Here is a 21,114-nt window from a genome sequence, read left to right as displayed (position 1 = left end):
TAACAAATTAGATTTTTGTAGGTTTGGAATAAAACCTTGTTTTATCATATAGTTAAAAATTATTCGTAGCATTTACCCTGTTCGCGCATCATTCTGTTTAAATAAGTTATATGTTTAAAGACATAATAAAGTAGTGCCAAAATTTTACGCTTTAGGCGTTAAATTACGTTTTAAGAGAATGTTGAAATATGTTTTATTCTAGATATATTATAATTAAGCAACTATGACTGCTCATTATACTAAAGAATTACTTCTGGTTCAAGTAGACAGCGACATCACCATCGGCTGCTACATTGCTTCAAGCTTATAGTGTACTTTCGGCAGTCCAACAAGTTTTGCTTTATTTCCCCAGTTTCTTATGTATTTTGCATTGCCTAACGTCTAAGAAAAGGCATGCTCGTTGTCCAAGTTACATCCAGAGTCTTGCGGTTCATGCCTAAACCGCTATGCCAGCTTCATACGAAACGCGGGAGCTGTGTGTCCGCTGCCACGGAGGCCATCGAATCGGAGCGTATTCGAAAACTTTTTGATGGACTTACAGCAGGTGACCGGGCTTCGCTAGCGCAGTCAATTACTCTTGTCGAATCTACAGCTCGGAAGGATCATGACGAGGCGCAGGAATTGCTACAGTTGGTTCTTCAAGAAAACAAGGGGCGCAGAAAAGCCCTCCAGCTGGGTTCGTTTCGTATAGGTACGACACGCAGTGTTTAGTCCCGGAAATTCTCTTAACTGATGCTTTCTATTTAACAAAGGCCTCACGGGGCCGCCTGGAACTGGGAAGTCGACGTTTATTGAAACTTTCGGCAAATTCCTCACTGGTTCTGGTCACAAAGTTGCGGTGCTCACAGTGGATCCGTCCTCAGCTGTGACAGGGGGTAAGCTGTTTTCTGGCATAAGCCGTACTCTGTATTCCTGAATGTGCTCAATGTTGACAGCAAATGTACTTTCTAATGTAGAATTCGCGATTACTTGCTGGAGTTTGAAATCGAGGTAACAGGAACTACGTAGCAGTAGGAGAGATTACATTTTGTGTAGGGACAGAGACAACTGCATGCTGATAGAGCATGGACTGCTGGTGCTTCTGCTCTTTTTGTGTCTTCACTTCATGCAGTGAATGCTTTTGTCTAATGCCGGCGTCACTCGGCCACTTTCGATCGCGACCGAGCCCGTTCCGGATAGAAATTCTCGACCGCGATTGGCTCCATCCCAGATCTTGTGCAAAGGAGGCAATCGCGATGAATAAATGCGATCCTGACCACGCGCGATCACGATCGAAAATTCCCCGTGTGTACAGGCGTGGCATGCTACTCCAGGTGTAATGATGGATGCAAGAGAGTGAAGAAACATATACGCAGTGAAAGCTAATCTTTTTCAGACCTGTCTAGTTGGTATATAACACACGTACACTAAATGTATGCATGAGCCCACAAACTGAACGACAGCATTCCATGTCTTGCTTAGTTTGGCAGCTATACACAAATGGGGCACATTTATGGTGCTCCTGCTTTTACAGGTGAGGCTTGTGCGTGGTTTTTTGTAACGTACGTATGCATGCATTTCTGCCAAACACAATTGACACTGGGAATAAGGGCACGGTTAAAGATGCCCCAGATTCTAAAAAGTTGGGTTGAGAATCCGATGCAGCTACCAGGCAGAAGTAAAAGAAGTGAAAGAAGCTGTGCACACGTTTTTCAGAGATCCATCATCTGCTAGCTGTTTGCTCTGGTGCAAGCAAAAATCTGCTGACAGCTCCATAAGTCCCTGGGCAGGCCAGGACTTCCAGTCTGTCAAAAATAAACGTGATTCTGGAGCTTCTGAAGCTGTCCAGGTTGTCAGAGACAGATAATCGGAAGAGGCCCAGTGACGTCCGTTGTTTCACTTGATATCTATGTGCTGCTCAGACTGGTATAAAGAAAGTGTTTTGGTGAAAATTGGATTTATTGTTGATCCCATCAGAATTTGAATGTTTGGCAATGTGTAGTGATTGTTGTTTACAGGCCACCACAAGGGCAGCAAAAGCACTTTCTGGAATTTATATTTATGAACATACTGTTCTTTTCTCCAGTACGTTATAATAGCTTCCATATAATCATGGCGGAGATCAACATTGAGCTTCAGTCAAAAGATGTTTACGCATTGATGACACTACTTTCTACTTATGATTAACCGATGGTTATTGTGCAAAACAAAAAAAGGATGCAGGAAGTCTTTGTATACATTTTTTGCCTTTAAAAGCATCAAAATATTAAAAAGTGGCCTCTTAAACAACTGTGCTTGTGAGATCCCGAAGCATTCACAGAGTATTATAAATACTGTAACACACTGAAGAAAGCTAAATGTGAATATTATCAGAAAATGTTTAAATACAAGTCACTCAAGAAAGACAGGGAAAATGGTTGGTACTCCTACTGACAAAAAAAAAGTTGAACAATGATATTCTGGAAATGTGCAAGGGAAACGGGGGTGCTCTGCATTGAATACCTAGCAAGTGGTACGAACGGTCATTTCATCATGTGAGCTTATGCTACAGTAGTTTCCAGAATAACGAAATTCTTATTTTGTAAATGTTGCAGTGCTGTGTAGTTATATATTTATCCACCTTCCTGACAGTGCTGAGATAGCTAACGTAATAAGTAGCACCCATTTACGTTGATTGTGTTCCTTTATGTTCTGTCCATTTCTGCTGCACAAACTCAGTTTTCAATAACTTAATAAATTCGCTTAAAAATAAGTTGTTCAAACAGAAATTTCTTACTCAATTATGAATATTAGAGAAAAGTGACCACTGAATACTGAATTGAATATTGAATATTTTTCTTTTTTCTGAAGCAAAATGGAAATGGGTCATTCCACACGAAACGTCCCAGCCCGAAAACCGACCATCGTTGATTTTCTTGAAAAAAATTGGGCTAGATGGCTATTGGGGGAATAAGGTTTCACCAAAGTATTTTGGTCGAAAAAAATTTTTTTGATCACGTCAGCGCTATTTGAAGTTTCAGCAAAGAAGCAATAGTTGGTTGGAGGTAAATTTTTTTTATTCAAGTCTGAAACTAGGTGTAATAATAAAGTTTATTTTAGAGCATTCTAGGGGCATCCTCCTTTCATATAATGTGATAACTTCTGCTGCCCCTCTGCTTGGACCGAAAGGTCTGCAGTATGTACTAAATAAAAATAAAATAACTGAATGCATTTTAGAATTTATCGCGTTTATTTGGCTCGGTAAAAAAGCAAGAAATGTTGCATTTTCAGAATTCTTTTTGCATAAACTGCACAAATTTGTCAACTACAATATTCTTTCTTCCTTTTCGCATGTTGCTATAGTGTGCGCTAAATATGATTTGAAATTCTTAAGGCATATATTTTTTTATAAAGACACCTCCAAAGTTGGCAAACAGTGGATTTTTTGCGAGATTCAGAACACATTTGAGCCTTAAGGCTGGCCCTCCAGATAAAAATATGTTGGATAGCTCAATATGCGCACCGGCCTCTTAGCTTGTGATTTAGAAATTTTTATTCGAGTAAATTTTGTTTGAAGTGAGAAAAACATTTTTGAAGTCAACAACCAATATCACCAGTAGGCATTGCGTACGTGCCGCCGCTCCCCTCGTCGTCTGCTCGTTGTCGGCTGCGCGTCGCCGTCTAGTAGACGGCGGCTAGTATATGGGGTGATCATTTTACAGCGTAAGCTGTTATGGGCTCATTCCAGTAGTCATTTCTGGTCCCGATGATGCCACTGCCGCCCCGTAGCCGCTATCGAAAATGCGAAAAAAGGTACCCGCTCTCCGCCAGGATCGAACCTAGCCCCGCTACGTGTGAGTCGGATACTTTACCACTGAGCCACGCTAACGCTTGCTATCAGACAGAAGAAAAAATTTCCTTTATACGCGCCTTATAGGCCGGCGCGCAGGCGCAGACGACCCGAGCCTCCGCCAGTATAGTGGGGCCATCTAGTTAACGTGCCTGCAACTGCCGCGTGCGACGAGATGCAATTCTGGAGATGCAACACGGGATAGTGTTGATTGCACGAGGCGTGCAATCAACACTATCCCGATGTTAGATGTGCGCCACATATTCTGGGTACCTCTTCGGTACACGTTATGGCGAGTCCTCGCAAGGTACAAACCGCTGCTGAAGAAGCGAATCATGCAGCTACGTGCGCGGCTACAACCAGGCATCATCGGGCTCAGCAGACTGCTGTGCAGAGAGCATTACAAGCCGCAGCTCACCGTCGACACCGACGCCGGGCGGACAGTTCAGATCGTTCTCGTGAAAATCGAGGCAAAGACACTTTGCCGCGAAGAGCTTGTTGTGCGTGGTGCCGAAATTGGAGCTACTCTTGCGCCACTCAACCAGCTTACGCTGTGACTGTGCTGCGTATGCCACGCAGGCCTGTGACTTTTTTAAAGATTTATGGAGTTTTTAAAAATTGCCTGTAGCAGATATAATTCTAGTCCTTGAGCTGGATTGTTCAGAGGCGGACAATACTTGCACGAGAAATCGAAATGCATATTGAACTAATTATAAACTGCTAATTAACTTCCTAATTAATTACTTTACGGTGCATATTGCAATTTACTAATTAAAGCCGCCGAGTTTGAAAGACGCATTCACTTGAAATTAATTTCCAGGATAACACCAATTTTGAGATGTTATTTCCTAAAGTGTGGTACAAAATAGCTGGGTGGTTACATTTGTGCTTCAATGGATAGATGAGAATTTTTTGAAATAAATCACAGTTTCGCCCAAAAGTCGAACCATAGATTGCCATAGCAAATTAGTGGACAGCTATAGGAAGTTAGGAAATTTGCATGCACAAGTTGGAATCATGTAGCGCAAAACTAAATAAATTAACAAGCATGGTATCACGCATGCACAAGCAAACATGAGCACATCTCACTCTATGAACGCTGAAACTCGCTGTCCAAACGTTGGGGTGAGGCAGTGCGGCGGCTGCAGCAGTGAGCGAATTGACCTTCATGCCGCCCGGATTAAAAGGCTCCTGCCCTCCCTACTCAGCGAGTAGGGAGGGGGGGACCATGGGGAGTAGGAAGGGGGGTCTACTCCGGGCGGCATGTAACTTGAAAGCGATCTGCGTCGGGGACAGAGTCCGCCCTGCACTGTGTTTTCGTAGCTTAGTTTGCGTTGATGGGAGTGCCAGCACGAACGTCAATTCGCTCGCTGCCGCGCTGCCTCACACCAGCGTTTTGACAGCGCGTTTTTAGCGGTCATCGAGTGAGAAATATGTGTTCATGTTTGCTTGTGCATGCGTGACACCATGCTTGTTAATTTACTTGGTATGCCTATGTTTACAAGTTTATGCGACCGATAAAACTACTATCCTTACGTCCTATAGCTGTCCACTAATTTGCTATGGCAATCGATGCTTCGACTTTCGGGCAAAACTGCAATTTATTTAACAAAATGCCCATCTATGCATTGAAGCACAAAAGTAACCGCCCACCTATTTCGTCCCACACTTTAGGAAATAATATCTCAAAATTGGTGTTATCCTGGAAATTAATTTCAAGTGGATGCGTCTTTCAAACTCGGCGACTGCAATTCGTAAATTGCAATATGCGCCATGAAGAAATCAATTAGTTATTGAGCAGTTGTTTGTTAATTAGTTCAATATCCATTTCGATTTCTCATGCAAATATTGTCCGCCTCTGAACAATCCAGCTCAAGGACTAGAATTATGATATCTGCTACAGGCAATTTAAATCTTAAAAATGATCATCCCATATACTAGCCGCCGTCTGCTGAGCGGCAGCTAAATTGTGGGTGATTTTGTGGATGGTATGGCAAAACCAGTGGTCTCTTTTTCTGCATGGCCTCAGGCTGTCTGCTGCACCCTTTCTCTTTCTGGAGCAAAGATTCAGCCACACTGGTTATGACCACCGAAGGAAACCCGGCTGCAACCAACCTCGAAACCTGTAGCTGAAAACTGTAGTCCATTGTGTGCTCGCAAGACTTCTTTAAGGGAGACCTTAGAGACAGTGTCACGATAGCTCTTCTCACTGTCTTTGAGTGTGCGGAATCATAAGGCAGAAGGTCCTTACAGGCGCGGGGGCTGTACCTTCAACACGTATTAGTAGTGTTTAGTAGCAGGTTAATGTCTAAAAATTGCAACCGATTGTCAAATGGAAGCTCTTGCGTAAACCTTAAGCCTTTTCCATGCTGTCTGAAAACAGATATGTGATTCACATTGTCACAAACAGCCAATGGGTTAGTTGTCTTTAGACGTACAAGAAAATCATCCACATATCTAAATACCCTAGGACATCGTAGCACGTCGTTAGAAGAAACAAAAGTGCTGCTTAGGTAAAATTCAAGCAGCATCAAAAAATTGTCAATCGATAAACCACAAGAATTCATAAAGCCAGTGCTTCCATTATGCTCAATACAATCTTTGATGCAGGGAAGACGTTCATTGTAAGGGACAGAGTAAAATAAGTCCTCAACATCGATGCTAAAAGCATAGCTAAACCCACTTTTGCTACTCAAGAATTCGGTCACCACACCTGAATGTTTTGCGGCAAACGGGTCATCATAGTTAACCTTATTTTGGTGCTTGAGCAAGAAGTGACTAACCTGTAGCTGCCAAGTGCCCTTCTCAGTCACGATAGACCGGAACGGCCTCTCAGGTTTATGTGTCTTTACTGTGAAGAACACTTCTAGGGTATTGCACTTTGCAAGTTTGCCCAAATTCAGTTCCCTGCATAGAGACACAGCACGGCTTTTTACCTTGGCAGGCTTTGTTGTTGAATGGACAAATTTCTTCTCAATGGCACCGGTGGCCTTTTCCAAGAAAAGGCACTGAGGTAACACAACAAAGCCTCCTTCCTTATCCGACTGCAGAAGGAGCAGCTCGTTGTTCTTGAAGAAGGACACAGTTCTTTCCATCTCATTCGTCTGCCAGGCTTTATATTTGTTTCTCATTATTGAGTCTGCACCCTCCAGAAGGCAACGCTCACGGTCCTGTTCTTCAGCTCTCAAGGAGACGCGGCAGTTCAGAGCCAGAAGTTCATGTGCAGTAACCTCAGGGTTAAGGCAAAACTTTGGTCCTTTCTTGAGAACAGAGCCCACATCCTCCGGAATGGCAGCATGCCCAAGAACATGCACATTTTCATACGTCCGACGCGGCTTCGGCAAGCATTTCAGAAGCCGAACCAGAATGTAACGCCACCAGTACTCAGTCAATTCCGCTGCGTGTTGTTGGAAGCGTCTTAACTGCGAAGGAGCCGTCCTCCCCGGGAAATGCGTATAGCAGAAAGCATGTAGCAGATCCTGGAACAGACGTACCTGTCTCCAGAGTTCAGACTTCATGATCTCGCAGATACGTTTCACGTGGCCAAATAGAGGCTAGACTAGGCCAAACTGCTGCAGGATTTCCTGGGGCACGAAGCCTTTCCTCAAGCAAAAACCGATTAACCTTGCACGGCAAACTGAGGAAGCGATGAAGCTAACAAAGGGTGGTGCTTGATTGAATGTAAGAGGAGACAGGAAAGGGCCCACTGTAGAAGAAATATGCTTTAACAAGGTAGTGCGTTGGACGAGTTGGTGCCTAGCTAAACAAATGAATTGTGGCGCAAGGAAAAGAAGGAAAACCAAGGGGGAACAGGCGTTGCATGGTGGGCGTCGTATACGAAATTCCGTTGAGTTTTGGCAAGTCGTATATAGGCCAAACAGGCCGCTGTGTTAATGACCGCTTAAGGGAGCATGTTTTATTGATTAAAAATGGTGTGGGTTCACACCTGCCGTTCCATTGTGCCTCGCATGGCTGTGCTCCACGGTTTGATGGCACGCGCATGATAGGAAGAAGCAGAGAAGTGTTAGCGCGGACTGCTCGAGGCGTATGACATAAGGACGAAGGGTGATGGTTGTATCAGCATGCCTTCTGTTTACCTCAACAAAACTGAATGTTCGTTTTTAGATAGCGCAGTGAGGTAGCTTGTGACACGTGCTGCGCCTTGTCTTTGTGTGCTGGTCTGGGCTGGTTGGTACATCATTAGGACGGGCACAAACAGCGCTAGGGCGGGACGAAGTGAGTAGACAGACAAGGCGCTGAACTAACAACCACTGGTTTATTGCTGGGAAAGCAATATATTTTTATACAATACACAGGTTCAGTGCAGAGAGCCAGAAAAACACGGCTTCTGCGCCGGGAAGGAAATGAAATCATCACATCATGCGCGTCGTCATAGCAGGTTATCATGTTTTTAACAAGTAGTTAATCTCGCAGCTATGCAGAGAAACATAGGGTACACTGACACAGGAGCTTCCGTGCGATTGAATACAAAACACTTCCCAGATCCCGCGTGCTCTTTGATCTTTATACCTACCTAGTATTGTGCAATCTTCAAAGAGAGGTTTGCAGCTGCATTCTTTGCAGTGCTGGGCTAAATGGCTGGGTACACGCCCTTTCATTGTGCACGCATGCTCTCTCAGCCGTTCATTCAAACATCGGCCTGTTTGGCCATTGTAGCAGCGTTTGCACTTGAGCGGGATCTTATACGCAACTGCAGTCAACATGAGGTTTTCTGTGTTGTTTCTCACAGATTGCTTTTTTGGGGTCTTCCTTGTTTACCTTGTGACATAGCGCCGACAGCTTGTCCCTTGCGTTGAACAAAACGCATGTGCCTATTTTTCCGGCAACCATTCTTAAACTATGCAAGACCCCATGGACATAGGGTATGATGGTGGTGCTCACATGAGGTCCCTTATCCTGGTCGTCACTTCCTGCCCTCCCTCTGGTGAGGATCACCAAAAGCTTTTCTGAAACACTCGTCAGCAGGGCCATAGGGTACCCAGCCTGGATGAGCCGGTGCACTTGGTGCATGAAGCTGCTAGCCACCCGGTGGTGGCATGAACGGGTCAGAGTTGCTCTGAGACATGAGATGGCAATGCTTCTTTTAACTATTTTTGAGTGCGCAGACGTGAAGCCTTCTGTTTGCTGAAGGAGAGAAGCGTGACCCTACAGCACTGCACACTGTTTCAAAGGGATGTTAACTTAGTGAGACTTGCCAAATAATAAATCTGAATGAATTTGTGTGTAGACTGCCTAAAAGAAAGACAATTTTATTGAATCACTGGAAATTATTCAGCACAAGTTATTTGCCCCATGCTCAGGAAGTGGTGCTCCTGCGCAACAGCTGCGGCTATCCTGCAGCAGAATCATTTGGAACAGTTCTCGTATTCGTTGTTTCCCTCGAGACCCCGATAAGTGTTTTTATCCTTTATATGTCGGAAAGTAACAAGTATTCGACAACTTTGAATTGTGAATTCTCGAATCGAATAGCAGAGACGATTTGATTCATATTTTTAATCTTTGATATTTCCACACTTCTACTGAAAAGTAATGTTGCACCAGACATAGATGAGATATGGCAGCTGAGCTTAATGTGTCCATTGGCATCCGAGATTCTCGCTTATATTGTAAACATGACACCTATCATGTACCCTCGGCAATTGTAAGTTGCAAAGGTGACTCCGACTTATGGCACAAACATCCTGTTCTGTTTCCTACCATTATCAGAACTTACAACTTTTAATATTTTAATGCTAATAGCATTTTTTGCCTACTTCAGCCATTTTGAGACTGTCTGTCTAGCTTCTTACACCGACCTAGTTGCCCAAGTTGCTTGGGCCACTAGGTATGTGCTTGTCGCCGTGATGCCGTCGTAGTCGTTCCATTATTTTCATTCCAGCTTTGTGATACTCTCGTCATGTCGTCGTCGTCACGCCCTGTGCCCCGACCCCATGACCCAAGTTGTCTAATAGCTTGCGCCATTGGGTATGGGCTTGGGGTCATGGTGCCGTCGTGGTTGTTGCATCGCCATCGTTCCAGCTTTATCAACCGACACTTTTAATGCCGCTCTCATCATGCCATCGTCGTCATACAATTGTCATACGTTAGTTGTCACAGCCATAGCGGTGCCGTCGTGGTCATTCAATCTTCATCATTTCAGCTTCGTGATCTGACTCTCGTCATACTGTCGTCATCACACTTGCTACCCCGACTCATTGGCCCAAATTGTCTAATAGATTGGGCCACTAGGTATGTGCTCATGGTCTTGATGCCATCGTGGTCGTTGCATCACCATTATTCCAGCTATGTCGTCGTCATTACGCCATCATTGTCACGCTGACATTTTATCATTGCCATCACTTAAGCAACATCATCCCTTCGTTGTCATACCGCCTTCATCGTTCCATCGACGTCAATTCTTCTTCATCATTGTATTGGAATTATACTGTCAATTAATTATGACTATGCTGCCCTTGTCATGCCGTCATCTTCAGACAGTCGCTATCAGGCCTCCATTGTCAGACCATCGTCCTAATGCCATCATATTCATGCTATTGTCATCAGACACTCGTCATCATCCCATTGCCCTCATGTCTTCGTCACACCATCGTCATATTGTCGTTGTGATGCCGTCGAGGTCATTACATCGTTGTTATCCTAACTTCAACATCTGATTTTTGTCATGCCATCGTCATGAGCCAGCGTCATCCTACAATCGTTGTCATACCGTTTTCATCATGCCATCATCGTCACCCTGTCCTTTCGCCATCGTCATCACTTCAGTGACATCATCCCATTGTCATCATCCCATTGTCATCATACCATTGTCATCATACCCCTGTCATCGATCCATCGACATCATTCCTAGTTCGTCATTCTATCATAATCATGCTGTCGTCATTCAAGTGTGATTGTGCCACCATTCTCATGCCATCGTCGTCATTGCGTCATCGTCACACAGACACTATTATGCATCTCCTGCCATACCGTCTTGGTTGTGTCATCATTGTCATTCCCGCATCATCCGGTTGTCGTCATACCGTCATCATGTCGTCTTTATATGCCTTTGTCATTTTATCAGTATCATTCCTTCTTCATTCTTCCATCATCACTGCGTCGGCGTCATACAGTCGCCATCGTCATGTTCATGGGCAACCTTGGCAAGCTAGTGCCATAGCAAAAGGATCATTTCGGAGTATGTGGCATATAGCTGAAGCAACAAAAGCCTCAGAATTACCACTACACGTGTTAAAAACACGTCACTTCAAGAATATGGTCTGTTGCTAGATTGCTATTTGCTTTACTGTCAACAGTCATCATGAGATGAGTTCCGCCATAATTTTTTTAAAGGTGCTATTAATGACAGGTTGTAATTTTTTAATAAACACTTCATTTTTACATAATATAAATATGGCTTTTAGAAATATACATATGATGAACAAGCATTTATGGCAATGGTAAAAGAATGAATTCAACCTAGGTTTAGTTTTGGACATTAAAGTTTTTGATTTGAGGTATGACATATCATTAGGGAAACTATCAAGGTACGGCTTATGTAGGATTGCCCTACAGCTTTTGGGGGTTGGGCTGCTGAGCATGAGGTCGCGGGATTGATTCCCGGCCACGGCGGCCGCATTTCAATGGGGGCGAAATGCGAAAACACTCGTGTACTTAGATTTAGGTGCACCACAATGCGTTGGCGGGCTAGTTGGTGCGAATCCATAATTACTTGTTTAGCGCAAAAACAACGGACACGTGAAAGACGACTTTCTTTCTTAGCGCCTTGTCCTGTCGTCTTTCACGTATCTGTTGTTTTTGCGCTAAACAAGTAATTATGGATTTAGGTGCACATTAAAGAACCCCAGGTGGTCCAAATTTCTGGAGTTCCCCACTACGGTGTGCCTCATAATCATATCGTGGTTTTGGCACGTAAAACCCCATAATTTTTTTTTACACCTTTTGGTAAGTCACAACTGGTATCAACTACATTCCACAGCTTCAAATGACTCGTCAGGTTCCATACTGGCAGTGTGGCAGTTCCCAGTAAAAATGCGTCCAATTGGATCATGCGGTCTCTACTTGCAAATGATCACTAAGCAGGCTTAAAAAACACCAACAAAAGCTTCGCCTAAACCAATTCCCACAGTGTGTGAGATCCCGAGATTTTTTTTTTTTTTTTCATATTTTGTACAACTCTCTTTTTTATTCCAAACTTTGTTAGTATGAGGGACGGTAAGGAAGGAAAAAGATGCCCAGCGATTACGATACTCCCGAATGTGAAATTTGCGCGCAGCTGTATACATGTTTTAATTTCACTATGTATTGAGGCAAAGACCGAAATCACCGCATCAACTGGCCGTGCCATCAGCGCCTTCGCGCAGAGGGAGGGGCATCGGAGCCAGCTGTGGAAGAAGACGATGAGCAGTGGCACGAGGAGGTTGCCGAGGGATGCTCAACCCAGGAACGGGCACCTAAGAGCTGCGCTCTCACATGTATAAAATATTTGATTGTGCTTCAAACAAAAATTTTGTGTTGTTATGAAAACTATAGTGGGCTTATTAATTGATAGTTTACGCATGTCTGTGCTCTTTTAGGAGCACCGAGTATTGAAAGCAAGTCACATATATTTTACACTACTGAAAGAGGGCATACCAGTAAACTGTACATACGCAAAGAAGATTGCTACTGTTATCCCGCAACAAGAAATCTGCAACGATTGCCAAAAAACTGTGATAAATATGGGAACCCTCTGTGAAGCGCTCTGCCCCCACGTTGGTTGCTGACCTTGCGCTCTGCTGCTATGTCCAAAGACACACTAGATTTGTACAGATCAGCCCACAACACAGAGGAGGACTGCATGCATATGATGGCAAATTGTGAATTAATGAATGAATTAGAAAGTAACTTAGGCTTTGACGTTGGTCCAATAGCTTTTACATATCAGGCAAAAAACATTTTATTGGAGAAACAAATGGCTTATGAAGACCACCCAAAATTTGTATTTTGGTTGCACCCTTTTCTCATGAATAAATGCAAAGGTGTTATTTCTTTCAATCCTACTACATAAACACCGTCTGCTTTCTAGCTGCTGCTTCTTTTTTTTTCTATTTATTAAGTGCCTAATATTGCTTTATCTTTGATTTTGTTGTTCTACGATGTGTTACAATAAGTGCTTTTTTGCATATAATGTAAATCTGTTGCAAACTATGGGTGCACAAGCCTGTGAGGTGCCATAAGCACCTTTTGCTTCTTTCCTTTTTCTTATATATGCAAGAAAATAAAATTATGAAATAAATGCATAATGTGGTACTGGCAAAATGCTGTCACAGGCAACTTGAGGTGCCCATACAGACTGCAGTAACTATATAGTGGCATATGCATTGAAGATGCGAAATCTGAAATATTGTTCAAAAAATTGAATTATAGCAGTATAGACATGATACAATACTTGTAAAAGAAACCATCACAATGACAATAAGTATGACATACAGGGTGTGTTTTTCTTAGCTCCACCAAATTTTTAAAAATTGCCTGTGGCAGATAGCACAACTCTAACACTTGATCTAAATTACTTGATGAGGTGGCCATTAGTTGTATGAGAAATCAATATGCTTAATTGAATAATTCTCATAATTACGCTAATAAGCTTCATTAATTACTTTACGGCACATATTTCATTCTAACAATTGTAGCTTGTGAGTATGCAAGGCATATTGATCTGTAATGAATTCTGAGAATGGCAGCGGTTTCGAGCTATCGTGCCGTCAAACTTGTGGTAAAAATGCACTGTTGTTCCACTTACTTTCTTAAGAAATTGCTATTTTAAGCATTGAAGCACAATAGTAACTGGATTGTCAATGCATTTTGTCGGACACTTTCAAAATCAATATCTCGAAGCAGTGCCAGCTTTAAAAGTTGTTCTAAGTCGATATGCTTTGGATACTCGCTAGCTACAATTCGTAGATTGAAATATGCGCTTTGTAAAGTTATTAATTCAAGTGGTAGTTAAAGTAATTATTTTAATTATTATGCATTTTGATTTCTCGTTGAAATAATAGGCCACCTCATCGTGTAACTTAGATCAATGGTCAGAATTGTGCTACCTGCCACAGGCAATTTTTAAAAAATCTGGTGAAGAAAAAAAAAAAGAAAACTTCCTCTATAGTGCAGACATGTCAGTGACGTTACATACAGTGCAGTGGCACCATGTCTAGATACTTTACGTTCGAGGGGTCATTGAGGCATTGCTGCGAGGGGCAGACGTCGCTCATAAGCCTCTTTCTACTGTCGGAAGCCTCGTCCAAAAGACCGTTGTGCTGTCAAAAATGCGCAGGGCGTTGTGTACAAGATTACTTGCACTGAATGCCTCGCGTCATATATTGGCGAGACTAAAAACTTCTGGGAAAGAATTCGTCAACGCACGAATGATCTTCGCCAGCTAAACAGAGAACACAGTGTTGTGGCAGAACACTGAAAGCTTTTTGACCAGCAAATTAGCCCCGATGGTTCCATCGCCTTGGAGAGAGAAAACAACCAGCGACAGCAGCTTCTTTTGGAATCCTGGCACATCCCAAGAACATCAGAAACATCAATCATTCGTCAGAAACACTTCCCACTATTTACTCTCAAGAAATGCGAAAAATGTCCCTGCACTTGTCAAAGTGTTAAAAAATGCATATAAGCACTGCTATGCCTAATGCCATCTCGCTCCTAAGAAAGGAGCTGGTTGAGCCTCGAAATATCGGGCTTTTAAAATAAATTTTGGTTGAAGTTGGAAGCAGACCTCTGCTGAATGTTTACCTTTAGATATAAGATATAGTACAGATATAGTATTGTAATTCAGCCACAATAGATAATGCGACTAATTCAAGTTGCCTTTGCATGAAGTTTACTACATAAAGTCTTCAGGTATAATATATCTACCATACATGTTATACTTTGAAGCAAACTAGCACAGCCTCCTAGTTTGATTTTCGTATGCAGTGCTCAGTAATTCAAACGCGATAAGTGGACTGCATGGCGGCCAGCGCTTAGTGTGCCACCACTGAGCACTGGGTGATGGCTAAGGGGCCGCAGTCACAGTGTCACAAAGGCCCCCGCCATTATTTTACAGTACCATAATGCATCAGCTCAGTGTCCCCAGCACCTACAGGGGGTGCAAGAAGTGCTTCGAGTGTCAACTTTCGATCACTAAGCACTGTAAATGGTCTTGTGCACTAGACAATGGTTTACCAAAGGAACGAAAAATGTTAGGCCTAACGTTAAGCGATGGGAAGAGAGCGGTGTGGAATCTGCTAGCGCAAGACAGGAGTAATTGGAGATCGCAGTGAGAGGCCTTAGTCCTGCAGCGGTCATAAATATAGGCTGATGATGGTGATGATGAAATTTCATTCAATTTCCAATAATTCAAATTTCGTAGAATCCAGTCAACTATCTGTAAACCCAAAAAGTTTGACTTAATGCGAGTAGACCGTGAATTGTCTCATCCACTCTTACTTTCAGGATCCCTGCTTGGAGACAAGACTCGTATGATCCAGTTGACTAGGGACCCGAATGCCTACATTCGGCCATCACCGACCAGGGGCCATGGCGGTGGCGTAACCCGCACTACATGTGATGCCATACAGCTCTGTGAATGCGCAGGCTATGATGTTGTCCTTGTGGAAACAGTCGGTGAGTTCTGCTGAAACATTCTGCAAGGATCCTGTGTGCCATGCGTATGACTAAACATTCATTCTCTATGTTGCCAGGTGCAAGATAACGGGGATTCAAAGCACAGCATAATTTATTGCTGACCAAGGCAGTGGTGGGCCTTAGCATGATCATTGTGTGTGATAATAAAATTTTTGATGAACAACTTTTACTGCGACACCAGCCAAGAGCTTGGAAATGTGTTTGGTGTTTCCATTATTGTCAAGCCAGCCTCGCCATAGGGCAAGGAAAAGCAAAGCTTTGCCGACCTATGGAATTCAAGCTCATGCAGCAGCGGAGTATTGTACACTATATGCTTGGCAATGGAGCTGGCTCCAAGAATGACATGGGGCAAAGCTTGTAGTGGAGGAGGATGGTGTTGTGTACGTCACAAAGAAGTTGGCAGAGCCTGGTGCTGTCACAGTAAATGAGTTCACAGCCGAAGGAATTGCTCAAGAGTCTGCAGATATTTTGTATGTAATAACTTTAGGGAGCATTGCAGAGTGGAAGTCAGCCAGTATGCAAAGCTTACCCATTATCTCCATTTCATGCTTTTCTAATAAACTTGATAGCACTTGTCTTTGCTTCCTCACTGTATTTTCGACATGAGTCATTGTCAGCTTGCTGTGTTCATTCTTCTAATTAGTAGCTTAAAACTCAGTGGCCCAGCCAGCACTCCAGGCAAGCTGCTGTGAACCTTGCTAGGTTTATCAGAGGCCGTTAATTAAATATTTATGTGGTACTCACTGCAGCCATGATAATGAGGAAGAAGTGATCAAAGGCAGTTCTCAGTGTCAAAATGTTGGAATGCAGTCTGGTGCACTAGTTTCTCGTGCAATGTTTGAAGTAGAGGTGAACATGTGCTGATCACCTGGGCATGCTATGTTTAGGGCATTGGATCACATTGCGCAGAAGCAAGCCAGGTGTGATCTGCTTTTAGTGGTGGCTATTACTCTTTTCTAGTGTAAGAATTGGGTTGAAGATGAATATGCAGAAGACAAAGATAATGTTCAATAGCCTGGCAAGAGAACAAGAATTCAGGATCGCCAGTCAGCCTCTAGAGTCTGTAAAGGAGTACGTTTATCTAGGTCAATTACTCACAGGGGACCCTGATCACGAGAAAGAAATTTACAGAAGAATAAAATTGGGTTGGATTGCATACGGCAGGCATTACCAAATCCTGACCGGGAGCTTACCACTGTCGTTGAAAAGAAAAGTGTACAATCATTGCATTCTACCGGTGCTAACATATGCGGCAGAAACATGGAGGTTAACAAAGAAGCTCGAGAACAAGTTAAGGACCGCACAAAGAGCGATGGAACGAAAAATCTTAGGACTAACGTTAAGAGACAGGAAGAGAGCGGTGTGGATCAGAGAACAAACGGGGATAGCCGATATTCTAGTTGACATTAAGCGGAAGAAATGGAGCTGGGCAGGCCATGTAATGCGTAGGATGGATAACCGGTGGACCATTAGGGTTACAAAATGGATACCAAGAGAAGGGAAGCGCAGTCGAGGTCGGCAGAAAACCAGATGGGATGATGAAGTTAGGAAATTTGCAGGCGCAAGTTGGAATACGCTAGCGCAAGACAGGGGTAATTGGAGATCGCAGGGAGAGGCCTTCGTCCTGCAGTGGACATAAAATATAGGCTGATGATGATTACTCTTTTCTGAGTGCCATATTTGAGTCCAGGTCATTTAATAATGCAGGCATGTGTTGCCATCGAAGCATGCATTCCAGTACTTACCTGTTCGTGTGCAATGCATAATCTCGTCTAGCAAGCCATTCATTGCACATGCAGAAAGGAAGCTAGTTAGTTATGGCCACACTTGCAGAAAGCAACTCACATGAAAATGCACTGGACATGGCAACACTGGCCATTTTCAACTGCAGAGCACAGGTGAAGCCTCTTCCATTTTTCTTTGATCTTCAGTTCAGAGTGATCAGCCAGTACCAACTCGCCAAATTTTCTATTTTGTTCAAGTTACTGTATATGCTCCCCTTGGAGGCATATGCAATAGCCCTAGCGCTGCTTGCCCATGTGAATGAAGTGGCCACGTTTAGTTCTTGATTGGCAATGCATGGCATGGTGCACAAAATGGCACTGTGACACATTTGCTTGGTGGTGGAAAAATATTGTGGCGCAAGTTGCCCCGTTTGCCTACCTGTTTTTTGCAGTGTGCATTCTGTAGCTGTTGGCATGCATTTTTCTGCTTGTGTGGTCATATCTTGTGTGTTTTGTCGTACCGGGACAGTTGGTGTTAATTGTCATAAATGTACAAAGATGTTATGTGAGGGATCCTGGCACGAAGTATCACTACCAGCAGCACTAAATGCGATGGTGCTTTGGCTAGGGCAAGGTGACGCACGCTTTTGCCATGTTTGCAGGTGTAGGACAGAGCGAATACATGGTGGCAGACATGGTGGACTTGTTCCTTTTGCTCATACCACCTGGAGGTGGTGATGAGCTACAGGGTGTTAAGAGAGGCATTGTAGAAATGGCCGACCTCATAGCTGTGACAAAGGCTGATGGCGATAACATTCCCGAGTGCAGGCGCATGGCTGCAGAGTACGTCAGTGCTCTCAAGTTCATGAAGCCTCGGAGCCACCTGTGGAGACCCAAGGTGCGTTCTTTTGATTTTGCAGAGGTAGCGATGCACTTACGAGATGGGAACATAATCTAGCATTAAAGGTAGCACTCCAAAGTTAAATGAGGAAGATGACTACTATGTTCTCTCTCGGTGATGTCATCACTTGTTTGTAAATGCTGCATAAATTTTGTGCAGGTTCTCCAAGTGTCTGCGAAGGCCAATGTGGGCATCTCCGAATTGTGGGATGTCGTGCAAAACTACAGGGATGCCCTTGAGCCTACTGGGGAGCTGGGCAATCGTCGTCAACAGCAGCGAGTGCGTTGGCTGTGGACTTATGTGGGCTCAGAGCTTGAGCGTCAGCTACGTAGTCATCCAGGCATTGCTGCTTGCACAGCTGAACTAGAAAATGCAGTCATTGAAGAAGCCATCACACCTGGTCATGCCTGTGACCAGTTAATATCACATTTCTTCAAGGGAAACAGCTAGAGGTGCTGCAAGTGTAAATAAATATGTTTTTCTGCTGCCACTGTGCACTTACCAGAAGACAAAGTACTAAACGGCAGTGAAGGCTACGACTGTCAGCTCATGTACTGCAACAGCAGGTCCCCCCATCCTTGGCAAGGTTTCCCAAATGCACGCATCTGATCAACACACATGGAGCATAAAAGCATGCTAGTGCAGGGAAATGCTGTATTTGGCGTATCCACATCCTAATCACTTTACCGAAAACATTGCACACAGTAAAAATGATTAAAATAGTTCCATTTAGACTATGGCCTAGTGGGTTCATGATCAATAACTTGCAGCACACCACACAGGTGCTACATACAGTTCTGGTCAAATTTGTAAAAATAGCACTCACAAGACTGTAATTGGAGGTCTGCTTTAATTAAACCTCCTTGAAACACCGATCGCCTAGTGGTCCGGAGTTGCCACAATAGTTCACTGGTAAATAAATGTCTGTTGGTAAGGCACCAATGGGAAACCGCATGCCACAAACGTTGGTCCATTCGATTTGCCCTGCACTTCTTGAACTAGTTCCTCCCAGTTCTTGCTCGTGCAGATTGGCAGGGTCTTTGCTGCACGAACTACCACTCTGAGCAGTGCTGGGCAGTATCAAAGATACTATCTTGGATATTCTTTGGGTATCTTGTGTCTCTATCATGATATTTCTGGCAAGACGTGTATCAGTATCTGTATTTTCGATACACGAAAGAATGTATTGTGTATCTTGATACAGGAAACTGCTATCGCAACATCGCCTTGTGAAACTATAAACGTTGGCTGAACTACGCTTCTCAAGCTGATACTAGTGCCACTAAGCCATCTGAATAAAACTAAAGGAAGCGACATTATTTTATCATTCCGCCAGAGCCCTCCAGAGAGGGCAGGCAATGAGGCCTGCACGTCCCTGTTAGTGGAGCAGAGTCACGTGGTGGCGCTCACGCCGTCTTGTCAAAAACAAGTATGCGAACATCTGCGCGCAGCCGACCTTTTGTTTTCTAATTTTTTGTTTTTAGTTCCGTTGTTGGGGCCATGACACTTGCTCGTAGACACCGTACTCTGCGGCGACTTTCGCTCAAATTCTGATGTCGCTAGTGTCGTTATCGAAGTTTCTCTTGCATGGTGCTTTGTTATGAAGTCTGAAGAATGCCAGAACAGGGTTGCCTTACATCTGGTGGATTTCACACATCAGCGATTTGAAGTATCTCGTGGATGCAAGTTTGACTGTTGTGAACAAAAGCGTGGATGGCACTGCTTCCAGGAGACTTGTGCATAAGGTGGCTATTTTGTGTACGTGATTGTTGCTTGCAAGCACCAAAAGCAATTTTTTGGACTATGTTGTTTCAAGTAGAGCATCGACTCCCATCAATTACAAAAGCGACAAGCAAACGCCGCTGACAGTGCAGCGTATAAATAGCTTTCATGTTAAGCAGCTAAAGGCAACCCCAATGAATTGTTTCGGAATAAAAATATACCTTGAGCAAGAAACACCAACTTTTTAGATACTAACGTACATTTCTTTCAAATGAAACAAGGTTGGTCGGAGTTCAAAAATTTCCAAGCAAACAATTTTGTGCATGTTTGCTGCTACATTATATATATCTACAAGAAATTTCTGAATGTATTGAAGTATCTTAAATACAAATGGAAAGTATCGTATTGGACACAATAATTTTCGTAGTATATTGCATCTGTATCTGAAATACTTGTTGCCCGAGTATATCTTGTATCATGATACAACTACAAAGTAATTGCCCAGTCCTGAATGAGCACTGTACTCGGTGAAACGAATGGAATGGCGACGTGCAGATGCCGCCATGTTGAACTGGTAGCAAACAACTCGGCTAGTTGGCCTGAGCTAGTTGAGACCACAGTTTCCTACAATAATTGTTTAGAAAGTGCAGGCGAATCGAGTGGACTCTTCATCGCGCGAGTACTCCTGCGGATGGTGGAAAACGGCTCAGGCCGCCAGAACAAAAGACAAACTTGTTTAGGCGCATTGAGGACGCACGCGAACGCTTTTCAAGCGCTGCAAATGTCGCCTTCAAACAGTCTTTCTATTCGCTTTTGGTTTCGGACACGGGGCGTTTGGGTTTTCCCCAGTGTAGAAAGTTTTCAGCAAGTCGACGGCTTGCCCGGCCCACACTCCCGATACAACCTGCTGGTTGCAGCCATCAAACATGCTCAGGACAGATCCCATTCCGCCGAAACGTTCGTTGCCGCAACCGAAGACAACCCTCTTGACACCCAGCTCGCTAAGGGCAGAGGCGCACATGATGCACGGCTCAACAGTAACGTAAACGGTGGTCGCAGGGAAAACGCTTTTGAAGTCCAGCCTACGCTCGTTGCACCAGGCCAGCACTTGGTCCACACAACCCATCTCGGCGTGGCGACAGGCGTTTTTGGACTCATTCACACGGTTCCTGTCGCGAGCGATGCTTTCCCCGTCGTAAACCATAACACAGCCTACAGGTACTTCGCCTGATGTCAGTGCTTCTCCAGCAAGACGGAAACACTCG

The 21,114-nt window shown here is 43.9% G+C and overlaps 1 protein-coding gene across 2 annotated transcripts; it reads left to right on the top strand.

Annotated features, from left to right (window-relative positions):
- The first annotated feature begins 271 nt into the window (after window positions 1-271).
- On the top strand, window positions 272-18,635 carry LOC119449353 (methylmalonic aciduria type A protein, mitochondrial). Of its 2 annotated transcripts, XM_037712519.2 has the most exons (5): window positions 274-691; window positions 753-875; window positions 15,311-15,481; window positions 17,889-18,124; window positions 18,287-18,635. In XM_037712519.2, the coding sequence occupies exons 1-5, from the start codon at window positions 394-396 to the stop codon at window positions 18,575-18,577; spliced, it is 1,119 nt and encodes a 372-aa protein (XP_037568447.1). In that variant the 5' UTR covers window positions 274-393; the 3' UTR covers window positions 18,578-18,635. The 2 variants fall into 2 exon arrangements, with proteins under 2 accessions (XP_049521137.1, XP_037568447.1); XM_049665180.1 differs by lacking the exon at window positions 753-875 and having other exon boundaries at window positions 272-691.
- Window positions 18,636-21,114: the final 2,479 nt, after the last annotated feature.

The sequence above is a fragment of the Dermacentor silvarum genome, chromosome 4 (assembly GCF_013339745.2).
Source record: "Dermacentor silvarum isolate Dsil-2018 chromosome 4, BIME_Dsil_1.4, whole genome shotgun sequence".
NCBI classification, from domain to species: Eukaryota; Metazoa; Arthropoda; class Arachnida; order Ixodida; family Ixodidae; genus Dermacentor; species Dermacentor silvarum.
This window is presented reverse-complemented; position numbering and strand designations above follow the sequence as displayed.